The sequence below is a fragment of the Eufriesea mexicana genome, unplaced genomic scaffold (assembly GCF_001483705.2).
Source record: "Eufriesea mexicana isolate 0111107269 unplaced genomic scaffold, ASM148370v2 scaffold5190, whole genome shotgun sequence".
In the NCBI taxonomy this organism is placed as follows: domain Eukaryota; kingdom Metazoa; phylum Arthropoda; class Insecta; order Hymenoptera; family Apidae; genus Eufriesea; species Eufriesea mexicana.
The window spans coordinates 805,826-828,864 of record NW_016913149.1 but is presented as its reverse complement, the minus strand read 5'-3'; the positions used below and the strand labels follow the sequence as shown (position 1 = coordinate 828,864).

The window sequence follows — 23,039 nt, the reverse complement described above, 5'->3', positions numbered from 1 at the left end:
CTTTTGAACATTAATATCATAGATCATAGTGTAATGGGTAATAATTTAGATGTAACGTTGACTTATGTTAATTAATACTAGATATTAATATTACAACATGACCCATGTCTGTACATAGTATTTGCGTGAAATCATAGGACTTGTTGTAGTCGGAAACCTCATGTATGTACCACGCGCCACCTCAGCTACGAATAATAAACTTTTTTTATAATGAAGATCGTTACGAAAAAATGTTTTGTGTTGACTATGTGAAATTAAGTAAATTTAATATTACCTTTCTCCATCAAATTTTCAAAATCGTCGTTCGCTAATGTTTCTCAAAGAATAAAAACATATAAAAGTTTTGAATTTTATACATTATCATATATGACATAATTAGTGGAATACATATTTTGTCTTTCTACATAATGTTTACAAATGAATCATGCCTTGCAAATTGTTTCTAGACTAGAAACTGAAATCATAATTTCGTTTGCTGTTCATAGATAGCGTTGCAGATACAGGGACAGAGTTTCAAATGCGATTGGCTTTCGCTCGAGATTTTCCAGTTGATAGTTCATTGGCTTGAGACGAACAAGGAGAATGGTTTCAAACGAGTGATTCTTAACTTGCAAGTTCTGTAAAAAGGCTAACGTCTCACTTAGTAGAGGAGCACATGTGCCGTAGTATAAATGGGTCTATATATTTAAACCTATATATGTTGAAAAGAGACGAAATCAGATAATATTTTAAACGATAACAATAAAGTAAACGTATTACCTTGATCAGCACTGTACACCAGTCGACGAACACATAACACGGTATATATAAACGTTTGTGCCTTTTACCCGTTCTTCAGTTGGAAATTACACACAGTATAATTACGAGAAATCTTGAATGTTGCGAAGTGTTTCGAAACTAGTGGACGTTATTCATTGACAGACTTCGTAGTGCCACCAAACGTCAATTTTGCGGTGAGTACTATGTTACATACTTGTTCTAAGAATAATTACATATCAGTAGTATTAATTAAAATTTTTCCTATCGACTTTATAAAATGTGAGACTTGTTTAAGTTAGAAAATTCAAAAAATCAAAAAAATATTGGACTATTCTACTTGACCAGTTTATCACGAGTTAAAAGCAATTTAACGCTAGGCATATCTTTAGGAAGTATCTGATAATGAGTGGTTAAATTTATTTAAACAAAATGTACAGTTGACAATTTTCTACAGAATATTATGGAATGACCTGTAAAATCTAGTACATCAATAATTTTAAGTCAATACTTCCTTAACCTTTTCAGTATTAAGCGAATCATATGATCAATAGAATAAATTCTCATAACAACGACTGTATACAATTAATTTAAATAATTGTAATTTTAAAATATATTACATGCATTGTAAAGTTAAATTTTTGAGAGGTATTTAGATAAAGATTTGACTGTAAAAGAAAACTAAATTTCATATTTGCAAGTGTATAAATATGTGTAAGTACGTATGTGTATCAGTAGAATTATATTTATTTCAAATAAAGTTCATATTGCGACAAAGAATCGAGGTACAGTGATGTAAGTTAATCAATACTCATCTATCACGCAACAATTGGAAGTGTTAAATTGAATAATGCATTGTCTTAAAGAAAAATAAAATAAGCGTAATATTTACATATATTTCAAAACTGTTTCGAAATAACCTCCCACGACGTTCGTAATAATTGAAAATGGCCATAAAGTATAAACATATTTCTAGAAAATAACTAAATGTCTGTATATTCAAACTGCAGATATTTTTACAAAATCGTTTCTCAACTTGTTAATTTAAACTTTTTCTTTGTTATTTCAAACAGCACAAATGATAATTTAATAAGTTTATGTAATCATTGTGATATTAAATAAATATCTTATTTTTTAATTCTTTATTATTTGTGAACTTTAAATGTGTCGAATCCATTTTAACCTATAAATGAATTGATCTGTAGTAAAAAATGTAACATGGCTGAATAAAAGGAAACATGTGGTTTTCGAGGAAGCGATTAGAACAGTATAAAGAAAAATGGACGAGAGGTGTCAAGGATATTCGATAGTTTCTTCAGGTCTACTAAATCATAGTTTGAATGTATAATTTCTTTTGAAATCTTTTCGAATTTTTTCAAGCTATATACCTGAGTCTTTCCTAGTAACTTTAATGTTAATTTATAACCTGTCTAAAGTTAAATTGGCATAAATAAAAAAAACTTTATTCATGAACTATTCACCTTAATTTAATATTCGTCTGGAATTTTGAACAGGTAAGTAACGCCATTGTCGATTCTAGTGTGCTTGAGGAACAAAGACAAAGAACAAAGAAAGAAGAAATTGAATTATATGCCTAGGCTGCACCCTATATCTCTTAAATATGATGATAAATTTTTGCACGTTACGTTTAAACTACACTAATTATATGTTTTGCGTGTATGCTAAACAAAACAAAAAAATAGATTCCATTAGAGAAACGTACCGAACCTTCGAATATCCTTGAAACTTCTACTTATAGACTTCTAGTAGTGTTCTTGAACTTATTTATGTCTCGTGCCGATTTTATCAGATTAAAGTGTCTAAAACGTGTCAATATACATACTTAAGCGAATAATTTTGTAGCCGCTTTTTTTTATAAGAATTAATTGTTAATCTTTATACGTTAACCTATTTATTCTATCTATCTACGTGTGTATAAGATATTTTCAAAAATAAATTCTCCATTCGGTTTTTTGATTTTGCTATCTGCTTTTGCATTTAATTTTAAATTTAACATTTCATTTGTACTGTCACTGGACGGATAAACATTAACTCGAATTATGTCGTGTAAAGTAACAATTATTTTTATTTCAATATTTTTTTTTTACTAACATCTCAAATACAAAGTGTTTATAATATAAATATACAAAATTTCTACTCTCTTTTTTTAAATGATCCAAAAACTTAATTAGGTCTCTAATTTTTTTAATTGCTAATATTAAATAGTAATATTATTTTAAAAAGTATAAGACTCGATAGATGCAAAATAAATGCAAGCATGTGTAAAAATGCGTATAAAATATAACGAAACGAATAATATTAATAAATATTTTAAACAATAGCGACACCATAAACGCAATAGTAACAATGTACAAATAGATATAAAATATGATGATAATTTGTCAGGAGTCGAGGAAGGCAGTAAAATATTTTTCGAAAATGATGACATAGTAAATATAGGACTAATAATGAACAGATAAATATAATATATGGCAGAAACTGAAAAACTGTAGACAGATCGTATAAGTATAGTTAGTTTCGGTGATATAGCGAGGTCGTAAATAATCTAATAACGGCCCTGATTAATAGCAAAATGATACCGTTGATGCCTGATACTTAGGACCGTTGTTTACAGCCACATATATATAGTGATTTATTGCCAAACAGTGAAATGGAATAAAATTGACGATTATCTTTCAATTTTTGCTGAAAAAATTAAATTTCATTTATTGCCACTATCAATTTACTATCGCTGAATTTAATAATACGTGTTATTAAAAGAACTTGAACATCCACAAAGCATTATCGACGGTATTCAAGAGCGGAAGGACCCCATCCATTCCAAATCCACATCGTATGGCATTGATCGACGCTTGATCTTTTTATCTCTCTGAAATATCTTAAACCGCAAATATTTAAAGTTTTGAAAATCGAAACACTTGTATTTTTGTATTTCATTGACTTACATTCTCACAATATCATGTATCATGGCATAACAACCTTCGAACCATTTTTATACTTCTTTCTTCCTCGTTTATCCCAGATCAATCCATGTATTTTCGAGAATCTTTCAATAGGCACGTTAATTATTTATCTCTAGTGTATTTTTTTTTTTTTTTGCTTTTGTGCATTTTCAGTGAATTCCCATGAGTCGTCCGACACGAAAATCCGATTTTTCCCTGTATCCTTCGCCAGACCTCATACCAAAACGGAAGTTCATTTCACGATACCTCGTGGAGTCTATGCATGATATTTGTATAATTTTTCAATAAAAAAGTTACATCAAGGAACGCTTGTAATCTGCATGATCACCTTCCCTTGAGAACCTCGAAGACAGTCCAAACCACCTGTACCTGCTAGTTAAAGATACTAAAATACGTGAAAGACGAGTCGTTTGACGATAATGCATCCTGTATTAATCGAGACAGCCTAAACAAAATGATAATGTTCATCGATGTACTCATATTTCACTGTTCACCGAATCTATTAAATTACAATCGCTGATTTCTTAGGACCAAGAGTGATGTTTGAACAGGTTGTCAAAATAGCCACAGATCAAATATTTTCGTACACCGTTATAATCCGATAACGGAGATAGCATACCAATCTGCACGTATATACCAAGAATATTGGCTAACGGTACAGGGAACGCACTGGTGTTTTCCTAATCTCAATGGAGTCACCATTTTGGGTTTTATTTTCTCATCTGAGATCATTGCTCGGCAGACGATATTCTTGTCGTTTAAAATTCTTTCGACTCTCTGGAACTGAATCACATAATATAATTAAAAATAATTTATACTTGATTACGTGTATGTAAATGTTTTAACACTCGTGTTCCTGAATTTCAGGATTTAACAAATATTTTTCAAGTTTGAAAGTTGTTTTAGTAATTTATCTAACTGGTTATTGTTAGACAATTTAATACTAGAATTACCGACGTGTAATGAGCAATTACTTACGTTTTACACGAATGAAAATAATTGTAGTGGCACGAGGACGACGAGTAACTATAAACAATCATGTTTCCATCCGAATAAAAGTAAGCATAAATTTTATCTAAAGCAGTTTATATGCTTCCAGCAGTTGCAAAAAACAAAATATCTGAAACAAGTTTTTTTGAACCCTTTTATAGTCCTAGTGTTAAATAATCATTTGTTCAATCTTACCTTCGTTTAGGACTGTTTCAAGGTTTGTTACTCTTCCTTAGTTTAATCGATGACGAAATAAGATCTCTGCAGAAGATGTAGAAAATGGATTCGTAAGCTAACGTATTGATCCGTTTTCTTTCATCAGGCACGTACCGTTTACATTCACCTAGTTCGTAAAAAGGAAAAGATAAATAAAGATAACGCGAAGCAGTAATTTAGATAAAAGCAACGTGGTACATTTTATCTATCAGCAAATTTGAAACGAGAAATCCTGTATGTTTGATCAGTAACTGTGCACTTCAATTTTAGATTTTCAAAACAAGCAGATCCACTATCACAGAATAGACATGCACGTGGTTAGTCAGATAAATGTGACCAATCTTTTTAATTGGAAACAAATTAACTTCGTGTAGTTGTCGCACAGTTCTTACATAATATATTATCTGATCTTGCTACCCAAAAATTAAATTTCAATTTAAAACACGACAATATTTTATCAACCACAATGAATATACTTGTGTTATCGCCATAATTTAGATAATTTATCCAAATTAATATCTATTATCTAGAATTATGATTATTCTGTTAAAAAGAAAATCGTTTTCTAAAAATAACTGTGAAATATTTACGTTCTATTTATAAATGTATATTTTCATTTGTGTGTATGTACGTTCCGAGAATTTTCGAATTTCTTTTCGCTTCGTGTAATCCTAAAAATAGAAAAATTGTCCTTTTTTATATTCACGCTTTGCTGTTGATTTCCAAGCAGTCTTTTATCTTGTTGCATCTATATTTTAAAAAATTAAAAAAGTTAAAGCTTAAAAAAATTAAATTAAAAAAATTAAAAATTGACGAATATTGATTATCAGCAGTTGGTATATATTCATCGATTACCGATTAAAATTAAATGTTATATTTTGTCCATTTATCAATTCTTACCTGCAGACTGGTGATTTCCTATGTCGCAACTGTAGCTTCCTTTCACGTGAAGAGACCTTACAAGTTATTAGATTCTCCGTAAGTGAAAGATTTGAAATTCCATTCTGAAACAATCTTACGTTCTATCAATTAAGTCCAACCGAACACCGCTACGAAATAAAATATTTATATTGCGATCGACGGAATTCATTTTTACAAGGTAAACGAAATATCATTCACATCAGAGAAGTCGAATGTTTACTCCTATCGCGGAAGAACTTATTATAAATAATACGTGTAGTCACAGATCCAATTGGAAAGAGGTTATAAAAATAGCAGATCCTTTGTTGGGTTATCGAACGTTCTACAACAATATCAACATAGATCAACAGAAATAATATTTTTGATCAACAGAAGTAAACTAACCTGACCTATACTTAACCCAAACACGATTCATGTCAGAGAAATCCAATGTTTACTTCCATCGCGAAAAAATTTATCATAGATAATGCGTATAGTCACAGGCCCAATTAGAAAAAAGCTTATAAAAGATATAGAGAATTCATACACACACACACACACATATGCATATATATGAAACAGTTTTCAATTCAGTTAGATAGAGAAAATATTCCTCAGTAACGTGTTTTACCGCCACGCTGCCACTGCATGCTTTTGTAGCGTCGACAGTACCGTACCTACAGATAATCCGAGTGCCAAGTGCAATGGAGCTAACATATAGCAGTCTACGGAAAAAAAAAAAATGCAATTCATTAAAACTTTACAGTCAAACAGTGTAAGTATATATGTGACTCTTCCTTGGATTTGCAACGGGATTATTTATTAACTTCTTGATCTTCGTTTGTCACTTTTATACTGTTCAAATTCTAAACAATAAAAAATATATCAGTTAATAATAAAAATATTATTACTGAAGATAGATTCTTAAAATTAATAGTAAATATATTTTATATATAATTACAGTATCTTCTTTTATGATATTATAAAAATAGTAAAAGGTTAAAAAAAATGTCGACTAAAATTTGTTGCAAAATATGACATATTGCACGAATTCGGTTAATAAATAAACTCTTTACACCCCTAATGCAATCCGTTGATACCGCTCTGATTCCCTCAATAAGATAGCCAATCAAACGACATTCGATCAGCGCCATCTATTATTTTGGATTCAAAAATCGGATTTGGTGATAGGAATACATAATATACGAGGAGCTCTTCGACATCGTGGCGCCATCTGTGTTTTTATTGCGGAAATCGAGCTTCCAGTCTAAGATCATAGATGGCTCTGATGTTAGTTTACTAACTCTGGTTATATGCTCCGAATATATTTCAATAAATCAAATCGGCAGTGGAAAATTCACTAATTACTCAATGTCTGTGAATAATTTATGAACTTTTATAATTGCATCGTAAAGGCAGATCCTTCAACAACTTTCCAATATATTTTTCGATATAAATTTGTCCCTAATTAATGAATTATTAATTATTATTCTACGCAGTGTTTGAATTATTGTTGAAGACGCCATTGATTTTTCATTAATTGCTATCCTTTACGCAATTAATTTATGAAACTTCATGCATGCATTATAAGAACAATGTTCTTGCGAATCTTCTCATATCACTTTTGATCACATTTTATTTCTAGTTTCGTTTAGTATTAAATATATTCACGGAAGATCGTGATGGCCGTTGTTGTCAAATAATTCCCGCCTTCAAATAATTAATAACACCTAACTAATTCGCATCAAATTATGAACAAAAGTTACATAAGAATGTTGCCCAAAGTCACAGCTTCTCGATACAGTGATAAAAGTTCATAAATTATTCACAGAAATTGTGAAATTTATTAATTTTCCACTGCCGAATTAATTTATTAATATGTGTCAGAAGAACATAACCAGAGTTAGTAAACTGTTCGAGTCAGATCAGTGCCATCTATTATTTTGGACTCGAAACTCAAGTTCAGTAACCGGATCGCAGATAAGCGAGGAGATCGTCGAAGATTCCATCGCGTGGCAGACAAGGACAGAGAGCAGTTAGAAAAGGATAGAAAGGTTCTGGCAGTGAAAAATAATTAATTACTCAATTTCTGTAAACAATTTGTGAACTTTTATAATTTCGTTACAAAGCTGGAACTTCAAGCTACATTCTTATATAATTTTCGTAAATTTTCGTAAAGAATTTAACTCTAAATTGTTAGTTATTAATTTTTGTTTTATGGCGTCTATGATTTCGTAACGACGGCCATCACGATCTTCCGTGAATATATTTAATACTAAACGAAACTAGAAGCAAAATGTGATCAAAAGTTATATGAGAAGATTCGCAAGAACATTGTTTTTCTAATGAGTGCATAAAGTTTCATAAATTAATTGCGTAAATGATAGTAATTAATGAAAAACCAATGGCGTCTTCGACAACAATTCTAACACTTGGTAGAATAATAATTAATAATTAATTAATTAGGGAGAAATTTCTATCGAAAAATATATTGGAAAGTTTTTGAAGGATCTGGCTTTACGATGCAATTATAAAAGTTCATAAATTAATCACAGATATCGAGTAATTAGTGAATTTTCCACTGCCGATTTGATTTATTAAAATATATTCGGAGCATATAACCAGAGTTAGTAAACTGACATCAGAGCCATCTATGATTTTAGACTGGAAGCTCGATTTCCGCAAAAAAACACAGATGGCGCCACGAGGCTGTCGAAGAGCCCCTCATACATTATATGTTCCTATCACCAAATCACATTTTCGAGTCCAAAATAATAAATGGCGCTGATCGAAGGCGCTTGAATTATTATTGATTTTATTTGAATTGGGTATTTTCTTTGGTTATGTATTTCTGATATCTCCTGACAAACTAATTCGGCATTGGAAAATTTAAAAATTACGAAGTGTCTACAATTAATTTATAAACTTTTGTATAATAATCGAAACTAGAAGTAAAATGTGGAAGAAAATTACGTGTGAACATAACCGTGGATATTGTTTATACAGTGTGTGTATGAAATTTATATGTTAATTACATAAAGGACAGTAATTCATAATTAATTAACTCATAATTAATTAATTAGTACGAAATTTATTTCCAAAATTATATTATATAAAATATGATAGAACAAACATTATAAAAAATATAACTATACAGTAATATGATTCAAATATTTTTCGATTTATTTTTATCATAATTCGTGGTATCAAACTTACGTAAAACATTAACTTAATCTTACAATCGGTTTACATATGTTGCTATATTTATTGATGATGGAAAAAGGAAACGGTACAGTTTGAAGAGTGATATATCACCGTCTGTTTACAATGACAATATGTAAACTGTATCTGTCTGCGACAATGTCGGTCGACGAATCGGCAACGGCTCGTAAATGTTTACCTAAATGTTCAACTGAGAGGAAAAGTGCGATGACATGAGCCATACTTGAAACAAGTGTTGTACATCTATTTCGCAATAAGCACTGATAAAATTTCAATTAACCTCTTGACAACAGACTCCAGGCAACGGCTACTGTGGTTTAGAGCGAATGATATTGTATTCTCCTGTACGATGTTAATAAACCAAATGATACAAACTGATATCTTGCGCTCGCCGTCGTTGTTTGGTCACTTAATCGAGTTGCGATCTCGTGATGCTAACTCTCAGTCTTGATACAATGCTGTTCCGTACGCGCAATTGATAAGCGGTAATTTCATATGAAAATTGACGCGTATCGCTCACACATGCTGTATTACAGTTTCATTCAATTATTATCTTACTGCTAGCACTTTCTTTTAATACCAGCAATTTCGTGTTTAATGCATGTATACACGCTCGTAGAAATACATTCATTCCCTTCAGAAGGAATACTTTGGATAATACTTTTAGAACACAATAAAAGATACATCTGTGATATAATAAACTAAAACATAGATTTCATAACTTAACGCGTTAATATAAATAATTTTGTCCTTTTCTACATAGAAGATCCATTTTTTATGGTCAAATCTAATGTAGTTTACATAAAACATTCGTCGTTTCTTATTTTGTTATTTTCATTATAAAATACATATGTATGTTCCAAGTATTTATGACATAATAAAATACCCAAAAACGTATAATAAAAGAAAAATGTCAAATGTAGATGTAAATGTTAAAAATTTGAATAACCCGTTGTATTCATTTCGGTAGCAGCGAATAAACACTTGATTTGCCATGCACCATTAATCATTAGATATTTGTCACGGCAGATCCGTTCTTCCTATTTAAAAGGTTAATAAGAAATTGCGATTGAAGTTTAAATTGTTCTTTCTATTCTTCATGTTCATTTATGTGCCCTTTATAACACATTGGCGATTGATATGCCTGAGATATATGTAGGTTTATTGGAGTAATAGAACATGCTTGAGGCTCGTTGCGTAAATCTCTAACGTAGAAGAGACTGATAAAGTGACGCTCTCTAATCAAGTGGAATTTACCGTTTGGAGCTATGGCTAAGTATACATGTACATAAAAATATTTTCCAAAATGTATAGTTCTTGATAATATGATATACCGTAACTTATGATAGATATGTAATTAAATATTTGAGAATTTAATTACTTGGTATCATAAAATGATCAGAACTGAAGCTTCTGGATACAAGTCGTATCTTTTTGAAAGAGGTATTTTATTATTCCACGAGTAGTACAGTTGGTTCAGAGATCAAATGACTCAGTGATACTGGTATCAACTTGAAACGTTGAGATTTTTTCCAGAATGACACGATTTAAATCCGAAATCCACAATTTTAACACAATTTCGTAATGCGATGAACGAAAACTTGTAAGAAACAAATTATTTAAATATCTAGTTTGATTTGTTTATTACAATGTAACAAAGAATATATTCGTTAATGATATAATAAGATTACTGTACTGTATTAGTCATATTGTAACGCAAGGTTTTTGTCCATTCTGTATTATGTTAGTGCTCGCAAGAGGGAAACGTATCCGAACGAGGTTTTCATAATCTGTCATAAAAAAAATATATGGTTTTATTATTTTGGAATTAATAATTCGATCAATCATAAAGACAATGATATATATTTTTAGTGAAATTAAGTAATATTCTATTCATATTAGTCAGTATATATATTTTTGTGGAATGTGAAATTGAATATAAAATAGCAAAGTTTGCAATATCTTACAGTATTGGCATCACATTATGTAATTATAATTACTCACATCGATGAAACCATATAATGAAAAAGTATAAAATTTTCCAGCTGTGACGTGCAAAGTTTGTCGTCCACAAGACAAAGCCAGAAGGAATAATTTCTGATTATGGACTGATAAATTATCCCAATCGGTATTATAGAACGCTTCGCTCACTTTCATAGACTAAACATAATGTTATTCATATTTCACACAACTTTTGAATGACAACTACGTACCTCCTGCGATAGTTGTTCGCCTATGAAGGAGTATAGATACAACATCGATGTAATCATCACTACGTATAAGATGTGCGTTATAGTCTTCACGAAATTTCCAGAAGAATCCTAAACATAAATAAAAATTACTCATTTTCGTAAGTTATACTATATTGTGACTTTCACGAATTAAAAGATTCATAAGTGTATTGAATTTAGTATGATAAATAAAATAAAGAGTAAACATGATAAACATACTATAATTAACATGTATATAACGACAGATATTCTAATACTAATTTGTAAAAGTTCTATCAAAAAGAAAATTTGAAACGCAGAATTGATGATATTTGCCGTCCTATAAAAAAACACAAATGTTAGTATCATTATAATAAACATTCGTTAAGTACAGTGTATGGATACAAATTTGCTCTTATTATTAGCTTATAGATATTAGATTCATTAGAAATTCAATTGAAAATTATTTATATATATCGATACCTTAATGAATTTAAAATGAAAATCATTAGAATAATGCAATAAAAAAGAACACATACTTACGTTATTAATGTTATATGTACAATCACAAATTCTTTAATTTTAGTATTTAAATTAACATGTGATGTTATGGACATATTTTGTATTCGATACGACAAAATTGCAAATTTGCCACAGACGTGTAATACCAATTTAATTAGCAAACTGACGAAGCTTGTATGTATTATTCCTATAAATAAAACTGGAAACTGATACACATACATTATAATGAAGTTCTGAAAGTGGATCTTATAACCGAAGAAATCGTGCATTCGAAAAGGCAGCTTATAATCTTTCGATGATTCATTAACTTGCCCTGAAATGACATTACATAGATAAAAAATAATTTCCTGTTATTCTAAATTCGTATTAAATACTATTTTAATAAATATTGAATTGAGTTATTTGCATTACAATTTTTTAAATAAAATTCCTTCTTTTCTATGATAAAAAGTTGAAATTATTTTCAAAATTGTATCTATGACGAAACTCTTCCTTAAATATAAAATTTAAATTAATATTAAAGATATTAAAGAAATCTTTAAAGTAATAGAATTCTAAATCAATTATCTTTTATGGAACGTGATTCCAAACTATTGACCGGCAGTTGTCAATTATTTCATGAAATAACAATTATTCAATAAAATATCAATTTTACGAAAATAAATTTACCTTTACATTTTTCTTCAATTTCTCTATGAATTTTTTGAATAGTTTAATATTAATCTATTGTTTCGTGATCCCATTCCAAACAATGATGTTATTAGAATCGGATCAAATTTATCAACAGTCATAACGTACTACAGATTAGCAGATACCTGAGTCATGCTTCAGCAGTTGTAGCATTGGTGTCAAATATAACAAAATTGTTATTGCGAATGTTATTGGAATGCTGTATCTGCCAAACTTGTCCGAAATGTTGTAATATGTAAAGTACAAGTGCTTCTCTTCTGTGTTCTCAAACTTGATCTTTGCAACTTCCTCTTTCACGGTAATTATCGCACGCTTGACAAACTTGTTACATCGAAGTAAAATCAGCACAAAATAAGTAGTTATAATTACAGTACTTTCTATTATATTTTCTATCACCGCTTCTAGGTCCCCAAATGCGTAAATCAAGTCCATATTCATTGGAATCATGTGAACAGTGAGATAGAACATGTACATAACAAATTTCGTGTATTTTTTACTTAAAGGCCATGCGTCGAACAAATAAAAAACACGTTCGTTGAACAAAAACATGTTATTCTGTAAAATATTAAAAATGTATAAAAGTCTTTGCCAAAATATTTTTTAAAAATCACAAGTAACTTGAATAATATTTATGTAAATAAATCGTAATATAAAATGAATGTAAACGAATAGTACGAAGATATGTCTTACGTTCATCACGAGGTTTTGTTGTTTAATTGAATTGTAATTTTACCGACTACCGGCCACCGTATTATACCGCCTTTCATACCGAATGATCGATTAACGATTACTCTGTAAGAAAATTGATGCTTGCTAGACACTCGTTTCATTACAGACTTTTTCAATTATCTTACAACTGTTATTCAACAGAAAATTTCGTGTTCGATGCAATTTGAACTCATCGATTACATAGTGGCTCGACTAATTACGTTCATTTTTCAAGTTTCAATGTTCTCGGCGATACTTTTTCCTAGACGATATGAAACGCATTTAAACGTGCAAAGTTCTCAAAGAAAGAGTCCTATAAAGCAGTTTTAATACACTCGCTGCCTCCTTCGTCAATCAGTGAAACCACGAGTTCATTTGCCACGTTGCCTCTGCCGGTTAGTGTGTATTATAGTCGAAGATGTGAACCATATTTTACAGTTTCGTTACGCCCTCTTTGTTTCCTTACGTCATGGCTAATAACATAGAGGAGAATGTAGATGCGCTTCTTATAATACGTGTAAATGTAAAAAGTGAATTTATTTATGACAATTATATAATTGTTGTTATTTAAACGCCAAACTAATTAACGAATTAAAACAATTTAAGCTATATATGGAGCTAAACTATATATATATATTTGTAGTTATTTCTTTTCACCGCAAATTCGCCCTTTGATTTGGGCTTGCTTACATAATTCAGTCTATTAATGAAACGCGTGGAACATGCGCACGCGATAGAACCTTTTCGTCTACATCGATCCTCGGTATAATTGAGTATATTAAGTATAATATAATTTGTCAATTTTAATATCTCGTAATATTATTTTACACTGATATACGATTTTGTATAACCTTAAAGCACAAAAATCTACGACTTTTATTTTCGTTATGATATAATATTGAACCTACTTTTTCTCCCTTCTCAATATCTTTTACAAGCACGCCATCTGTTAAAATTCGAAAATACCAAAGTGCTTACGAGACAGCTGCATTAGAGGACGTGCTAATACATAAATACTTTGTTGTGTTGGACATGTATTATTGTGATGCCGGTGGAGATTTTGGTGTGTTTGGTGGCAAGAAACAGTTTCTTATCATTAATCGTTTGTTTTCTTAGTGCTTCAACAAAGTGTTCCTGGATATTCCTTTGTCTATCGTGACAATCAATTGCTTCAATTTGTAAGTGATTGGAAGCAAAGTCAAATAAACGAAATCAGTCATCATTATGGTTTCTATCACGTTATTCGTCATCATGTCGAGGTATAGTTAAATCATATTAAATACGAATATAAAATCTTTATCCATAAACGAATTATTATTGTGACAATTATGTACTGTCAGCTTTCGTTCATTAACAAAATCTTATTTATAACCAACTGACTTTTATCTTTTAAGTATCATAATCGATTAGGATTAATTGTCACATTCAGAAGGAAGTACTGTATATCTTATCGTAAAATTGTAAAATTCAGTAATTGCATAGTAACATTTACTATATTGAAATTAATGTATAATAAACAGACAATCCTATTGAAATATAATCTATAGTAATGGTCTTTACTTAAAAAAGATAAAAATCATACAATATCTGTCTATCTCTTCGCTAATTCTCTTTTTCCCGTAACGAGGATAATCTGTGGAAAAAAACAAAATCGCATTATCCGCACTCGTGAACAGAAGTTTATTACTACACAACCGGAATCGATTGAATTCCTCTTACCTCGATATATTCTCGAACAATCGTGTAATTCTTTGTCTTTATATAATTCTTCTTTAGGTTCTAGTATTTTAATTCGAAAAATAAAAATTTTAATCACATATAAGGACAAATGGGGTCACTACATTAAATCTTTGTTCTTCATAATATAATTTCCATCCTGCAGTTACATTAGTAGAAATTATATTATCTTTATATAAAAATCTTCAGTTACAAATCCCAATTTTCGATCTATTTATTTAGTAATATTTTTTTTTACAAATAATACAAATTAAAATTGGTCATTGTTCCATTTAAAATTACTCAGAGGAAAATTTCCCGAAGCAATTGACTAATCTCAACTTAGTAAAGGAGAAGTCAAGGTTCCAGATGTTGCATTACTGTCGCACAACTTCCTTGTTTGTACCAACCACAAACGCTTCCAGTACTTACTTTGATCATCAACCTCTTTAACAACGTGAGAAATACTTATATTACAAAGCTGCAACATGATACACTGAGCCAAATAATGTACTCTGTCTGCATTCAGGTAATACCTACTCACTGACAAATATTTTTGTTACTTTCTATCTCTGTATCATCGTCTCTCTGGTAATATCTGAAAGACCGTTTCAGTCTCGCGATAAATTGAAACATCGAGCGGAAAAAGTGGTCACGTGAATGTTCTGATCACTTTGTTCAACCTCAAATCGAGTATTCTTGTCGATCATATATGGATAAGCTTAAAGTATTTTTGTATATTTAAAATATTTACAATGTACAACTTGTATCTGAATCTGTACGTAATTTTACAATATCGATATCGTCTTGGATGTAAGAAGCAAATTAAAAATCTCGAAATTTTGAAAAATATTTTCATATTAAATTATGCAAAGCATGCATATAATTTTATAATATAGAAATGTATTTTGTGCAAAAACTATTTGTCAGCATAAAATATTAATAATAAAAATTACATTCTTTTACTATTATTTGTCAAGAGATACTGGACTCCATTGACTTGAACTGATTTACCGACGGGTGATAAAGAATAGACACGAGTAATTTCCACTTGCATATATTTTTTAGTCTTTACATACAATTCTTTGTAGGGTATACATGAGTACTTTGATAGGCACTTCGACAAATGCCTGATGTTTGATATTCGCAAAGCGTTGGATACGTATGAGGTAATAGTATTAATTAATTAAAACAGTTTTTTGTCATGCGATTTATTTCCAACAATAATAATAATAATAATTGTACATGTAGCGTAGCATGCTCGATTGAGTCAAAATTCAGGACTGTCTTCCGAGGAGAAAATATTAATCTTTAAAAAAGAGAAGAAGGAACGAGACATAGATAGAACAGAAAAAGATAGCTAATGTAAAAGAACGAGCGTTATCAGTGAAGAAGAAATGAGCAAATGAATGATGAGCGAAAACTTGGAGAAAGGTAGAACAATATAGAATGAGAAAACAATTGTTTGTGTGCTGCTAATTGTTAAATTTAAACAAAGGGTAATAAGATTCAAATGAAACCTTAGACGATAGGCATGAGAGATGTAAACAAATTTAGGAAACGTTATGCGTAATAGGTAACGTTAAACTTAAAAAAGAAATGGAAATATGAAGGAATTGTAATGATGAATGAAATGTGTACAAAAATTGATCAGACTTTTGTAAAACATAGACATGAACGAAGAAAGAAGGTTCGGAGTTCTAAAAATATCAACGAAAATATATATGTAACTGTTTGTCGGATGCATGTATAGATATGTAGAAATATTTTTACATATTTTGACATATTTTTAGCATTCGTCGAATGATTCATATCTTAGATTTGATTTAGTAAATAAATGAAAAATTGCGCAAAAAAAACATTTCATTAATGAGAGTGTAAAATTATCTTTATGGGCGAAGGATTTGGTGGTATCAACGACCTTGAAAACAGTTATAAATATGGTCTATAATATGCATGTACTGATAAATTAGGTGAGTTAATGATGATGGAAGAATTTCTGTAACAGAGGAATTTTTATTATGATATACAGATTTATAATCGTGAAATTCTTTTTATTTTCGATCATTTTCTTTCTGTTTCTCTCTTTTCTTATTTAAAGTAACTTATAAATTTCTGAAATAAATGTGGAATGTATATATCAAAATATTTTCTTGTGCAATTATATTTGTCGAAACTGTTATATTCATATCTTTCATTATATTTTGTACACTTTATCAAATGCTGAAATTAATTATCGACAACCTTTTTGCTATTTTCTAGACATTACGAAACTTCCATTTCTTTTCTTTTCTTTCCTTTTTTAAGACAGAATAAATTTAAGTAATATGTCTTAGGAATTACAAAAAAGGATATATATTATTTCTAAAATGTTCTATTATTATATTTGTTGAAAAATTGTTAAGATTGTTCCATTATACATGATCATAGGCTGAGATGAGTCACAGAAAATTTTCTACAACTTTTTCTTGTGTATGAAATGAACTTCATTGACTGAGTTTTATTAATGAAGAAATCTTTTACATTAAACAAATATCGCGTCTAGTAGATTTTGTGGCTGGCAGTCATATTCAATCTTAATGGCGCATGATTCATCCCTAGTATATCTAAAAAATTGAGATTTATTACATTATCTGTTTTCTTTCCTCTGTAACCATGTTACCGGGTTACTTTTTCATTGGTATTGTCTTTTGATAAGAACTTGCGTGATAAATGATAAGGTAAACAAAACCAGTTTTCAACATCGTTCCAACAAACAGTGTGAACGCATGTTCTCGTTTATAAATCATCTAGTTGGTGGCCCCTTGTATGTAACGTTGTTTGTTATATAATTACGTTTTCAAAGTGAATCTGAAAAAGTTTTGATTTTATCTTCTATATTTTTCAAATTTTCTTCGTAATCGATAAATATCAACTGTATAAATACTACAATTAAATAATATCAATAAATATTGAATGTCGTGAGATTGATTATTTCGAAGCAAATATGGAGAATGAAGTGGCCTGGATTAATCGTATAAATATTTTTTTATAATTGATTATGTTTTTTTTTGATCATTTTTTAAAACTAATTTTGAAAATGTAACGTGGAAGAAAATGTGGCACGTTAGTTTTGAAAAGTAAGCTTCCGAATAACAAACGTATCTGAATATAGACTTGAGAAAAACATATGTATAAAATTATGTTATAAATACCATAGTTAACTGAGATCATGTATTTAATCTAGTCACATGGTATTTTATAAGACTTTAAAAGCTTTAAAATTTATCGATGTAAACAAATTTTTTACGTTTTTTAAAACTATTATCTTTGTACCTATTTAAAATGTATCGAAAGTTACTTAAGTCTAATAATATGATAATGATAAATAATAATTTTTGTTAGTAACATATCAAATTACAACAAAAATGATCACAGTGAAGTCTATAATTATTTAATTCTTCTTGATTACAGAAAATGAAATAAGTAAAATAAACATTAGTTTGCATATACTCTAAGGTGATCAAGAACGGTTGAGTTAAAAATGGATAAAAGTCAGAAGAAAAAAGTGAATAATCCACGTCAAAACGCCAACCCATTCTCCATTCTTACTTTTTGGTAAAATACTTTTTGATATAAATGTGTATATGTGTATATTATATATTATATATTATAAATTCCATCGTTATTTAATAATTTTTATTTTATTCATATTTAATTCTTTAATGAATAGGTGGATTCTAAAATTATTCATTGTGGGCTATAAAAAAGAATTGGAGGAAGATGATTTGTATTCTCCATTACGAGAAGATAGAAGTAGCTGTTTGGGGCAACGTATTGTGAAGAATTGGGAAAACGAAGTGAAACGATGTGAAAAGAAAAAAGACAATTCGAAGCCAAACTTATTTAGAGTACTTTATAAATGCTTCGGTAAAATAGTCATGAACACTGGACTAGGACTATTTTTTCTAGAGTTCGTCATACGGTACAGTAACAAATACAACAATATCATGGTAATTCGGTATACTGATCAAAATAATTAGGAGATGTTTTGTTCATATCTTCTTGGTCATATATTACTACTTCGTTTTACTATATTTTAAGATATCCTATGATCTTATAACTGTATAGTAATTTCCATATAAAATGTAAATTTTATATTTCATGGAAATTTCATTTTAATATGATGTGATATTATAATGAGATTAAAAGTATTATTATGAAGTGAAAACCTGTATTCCAGGTATTAAGGAGTTTACTATTCAAATTAATATTATTATTAGCTTATGATTAATATTTCTTTGAACTTCGATGCATAATTTATTTCACTCATAATAGAAAAAAGAATTGTCATTATTTTGAATATCATAAATATCGGAAAATTTGTTTATTGTAGGGGGAATAAGACAGAAAAAATAAATATTATTTGTATTTTATTTTCACTTTCAGAATCATGCAACCGTTCTTACTCGCCAAATTACTACGTTACTTCTCAGGGAGTAGAAAAGACTGGACTAATGATATATATTATTATGCTGCAGCTTTCTGCTTTTTACCTTTATTAGATGCTATGATCCTTCATTGGGCCTTACAGAATCTAATGCATGTGGGAATGAAGGTCAGAGTGGCTTGTTGTACTTTAATTTATAGAAAAATACTTAGATTGTCCAATTCTGTTTTGGAAAATGAAACATCGGCTGGACAGGTACGGTACGAATTAATTAAGATTTATTGTATAATTCTAAATATACAATATTATTTTTTATCATATTTTCAGATGGTCAATTTCTTAAGCAACGATGTAAATAGGCTCGATTACTTCGTTTTTAGTATTCATTATTTATGGATTGGTCCGCTTCAGGTGTTTTTAATAGCGTACCTTATATTTCGTGAAATTGGAGTGGGTGCTATCACAGGAATGACAACATTTTTATTATGTATACCATTACAATGTGAGTATTAAGAAAATGTTAAGTATATAATTATAATCATTTTTATTTTAATATACATTTTTATTTTTTTTCAATTATTTTTTTAATTCTTTTTCTTCATGTTTAGTATATTTTGGTAGAAAAGTATCGCGCTTAACTCTTGTGTCGGCGCAAAAAACTGATGACAGGTTAAGATTAATGAATCAGATCATAGCTGGAGTAGAAATAATTAAGATGTACGTTTGGGAAATACCATACTCCCTTCTCGTGGAAAAAGCCAGACGGTAAGAAATTAATTTACATCTATTACGTTTCATAAAAGATCAGTAAGTTACTAATTATGCGCTTTCAGGAAAGAAGTTAACGTAATAAAGAAGTATTCTATCATTGAACAAATTGGTTTAACATTTGATGTCTTTGTTCCCCGAGTTAGTTTATTTATTACTATATTGACATATGTTTTTACCGGAAATACTATTGATGCCGAGAAAGTATTTATGACAACAGCATTTTACACTATTTTACGAAGTTCTATGGCTACTGGTTTTTCTTTGAGTAAGTTATTAGATTTAAGCATATTAGATGTTATACAAAGATATATTATTTTAAATAACATTAAGTCGTTAAAAGTCGTTATTTAGCGGCTAAAATATTCTTTTTCTTTCAAATACCACTGCATTTCTTAAAAATTTCCTATAGAGATATTTTTTTATAACATATTTAAATAAATTTTAATTAATATTATAATCGTATTCATTGCTAGAACATATCACTTTGGATATAATTCTAAATATTTCAGGATTATTTAGATAATTCAGACCTAAATTACGATAAAATTATGACATATATAGTAATAAGTAAATTTTTAAAAATACAATTATATTTAATCCTTCGAATAATATAATCATCATATTTAAATTATGCAGGTGTTCACCAATTAGCAGAAGCATTGGTGTCTATAAAACGTCTCGAAAAATTCATGATGCATCCCGAAGTCTCTCCACCACAAAAAATTCCGAATCAAGTAGCGACACCATCTATTCCCATTTACTTAAAAAACGTCACTGCCAGATGGGATGAATCCAGAGATTACACCTTAAACAATATCGATTTAACAGTACGAGCTGGTAGTTTTATAGCTATTATTGGTCAGATAGGCTCAGGAAAAAGCAGTTTATTGCAAGCAATGCTTCGTGAATTGTCATTACAAGATGGAATATTAGAAACCAGTGGAAAAATAAGTTTCGCTGATCAACGACCATGGTTGTTTGCTTCCTCCATGAGACAAAATATTCTTTTTGGCCAACCAATGAATGAAACTCATTACAACGAAGTGATTCGTGTTTGTCAATTGAAACGCGATGTGGATTCGTTTACACATAAAGACAGAACCATGGTTGGAGAAAGGGGAATCAATTTAAGCGGTGGTCAACGAGCTAGAATTAATCTAGCACGGGCACTCTATATTGACGCTGATATTTATCTTCTGGACGATCCTTTATCAGCGGTCGACACACATGTCGGTAGTCGCATTGTAGATGAATGTATATGTGGTTTTCTTAAAGGTAAAACTCGAATCCTAGTCACTCATCAAGTACAATACTTAAAAGCTGCCGATCAGATAATCGTGATGAACAACGGCAGTGTTCAAGCAAAGGGTAATTTTGAGGAGTTGCAAAGTATGAACTTGGATCTTATGAAAATTTTTCAAGAGATCGAGGATAAATCAGAATCTACTGAGGCTGAAATTATGATCAAAAAGCGGCAAACTATGGAGGAAACGAAGAAAGAGGAGGATCCAATCGCAGCACAAGAACCTGTCGAAATATTGGAAACAAGAACGAAGGGAAAACTTTCTTATAAGGTTTTCTTCGCTTACTGGAAGGCAAGCAAAAATATTTTTCTGGTTTTTCTGATGGTGACTCTATTCATATTGTTTCAAATGATGGCTAGTGGTAGCGATTATTTGCTCGCGTTTTGGGTAAATACAGAAGTGATGTCGATTACAAACGATAATGGTACACTGGATTTTCAATGGTTTAGTCCACTGTCTCGTGATGCAATTATTTATCTTTATAGTGGTCTGACCATGGGCACCGTTTGTATATATGTGATTCAAGCGTTCACGTACTATGGAGTTTGCATGCGATCTTCAAAAAATTTACACGCGCATATGTTTCGTAGTATCGTACGTGCTGTGATGTACTTTTACAACACAAATCCTGCTGGTCGAATATTGAACAGGTATAAATTTACATTTTAATATTCAATTATTTTGTTTACACAATTAACATAACTAATTTTGTTTCTATTCCAAGATTTTCTAAGGATATCGGTACTATTGATAAAAAACTGGCTTTTACCATGTTCGACGTTGCCATAATGTTCTTAAATTTTGTGGGAACAATAGTGATTGTTGTTACAGTAAGTGCGTGGCTGCTAATACCAACGATTGTCGTTATAATCCTTTTCTACTATATGCGAGTTGTATACATTTCAACTAGCCGTGCTATTAAACGTATGGAGGGCATAAGTAAGTAATTATATTATAAATGATTGAAAAAGCATTTCATATCACGAGAGCTTTATAAAAGCTTTATAAAAATTAATAACGATATCTTTTAGCCCGATCACCAGTGTTCGATCACTTGGGTGCAACTTTGCAAGGTTTAACGACTATCAGAGCATTTAAAGCTGAGAAAATAGTAACTACAAACTTCGATGATCATCAGGATCTTCACACTTCTACCTGGTTTATATTCATCTCTACTTCACGAGCTTTCGGTTTTTACATTGAAGTATTTTGTTTGATTTATGTAGCAATTATCACAGTTATATTTCTCATATTCGATAATCTCGCTGTTGCTGGAGATATTGGTCTAGTAATTACACAAATCACTGCCATTGTTGGAATTTTACAATGGGGTATGAGACAAACTGCTGAATTAGAAAATGACATGACCTCTATCGAAAGAGTCTTAGAATACAGCCGTCTTGAAGAAGAACCTTTTTTGGATAGTATACCAGAGAAGAAACCACCAAACGAATGGCCCACAAAGGGTTTGGTTGAATTCAGAAACGTCAAATTAAAATATGGCCCTAAAAGTGCTTACGTTTTAAATAATATTAATTTCGTCATCAAGCCTAAGGAAAAAGTGGGAGTTGTTGGAAGAACTGGTGCTGGAAAGACATCGTTAATTAGCGCTCTCTTCCGA

At 30.0% G+C, this 23,039-nt stretch overlaps 2 protein-coding genes across 2 annotated transcripts in view; one reads left to right on the top strand and one right to left on the bottom strand.

Annotated features, from left to right (window-relative positions):
* Positions 1-582: 582 nt before the first annotated feature.
* LOC108551874 (probable multidrug resistance-associated protein lethal(2)03659) overlaps positions 583-23,039 on the top strand; it is a 23,575-nt gene continuing 1,118 nt past the window's right edge. Inside the window, exons 1-10 of the mRNA XM_017906219.1 lie at positions 583-953; positions 18,368-18,511; positions 18,627-18,878; positions 19,343-19,598; positions 19,671-19,845; positions 19,952-20,108; positions 20,177-20,379; positions 20,751-22,068; positions 22,143-22,357; positions 22,450-23,038. Coding sequence (XP_017761708.1) covers positions 18,438-18,511; positions 18,627-18,878; positions 19,343-19,598; positions 19,671-19,845; positions 19,952-20,108; positions 20,177-20,379; positions 20,751-22,068; positions 22,143-22,357; positions 22,450-23,038 — 3,239 coding nt within the window. The 5' untranslated portion in view covers positions 583-953; positions 18,368-18,437. The remainder of the gene's footprint in view (positions 954-18,367; positions 18,512-18,626; positions 18,879-19,342; positions 19,599-19,670; positions 19,846-19,951; positions 20,109-20,176; positions 20,380-20,750; positions 22,069-22,142; positions 22,358-22,449; position 23,039) is intronic.
* On the bottom strand, positions 10,808-12,021 carry LOC108551870 (uncharacterized). Its single transcript, XM_017906214.1, has 5 exons — positions 11,822-12,021; positions 11,519-11,618; positions 11,282-11,389; positions 11,073-11,228; positions 10,808-10,858 (listed from the first exon to the last, which is right to left on the bottom strand). Exons 1-5 carry the CDS (start codon positions 12,019-12,021, stop codon positions 10,808-10,810), a joined length of 615 nt encoding a protein of 204 aa, XP_017761703.1.

Excerpts from the sequence above, each read along its gene's own strand:
- LOC108551870 (XM_017906214.1), bottom strand. The coding sequence starts at position 12,021 with ATGTATGTGTATCAGTTTCCAGTTTTATTTATAGGAATAATACATACA. Across the intron at positions 11,619-11,821 it reads GTACATATAACATTAATAAC|GACGGCAAATATCATCAATT; the intron begins GTAAGTATGTGT and ends GTTTTTTTATAG. Across the intron at positions 11,229-11,281 it reads GCGAACAACTATCGCAGGAG|TCTATGAAAGTGAGCGAAGC; the intron begins GTACGTAGTTGT and ends CATTATGTTTAG.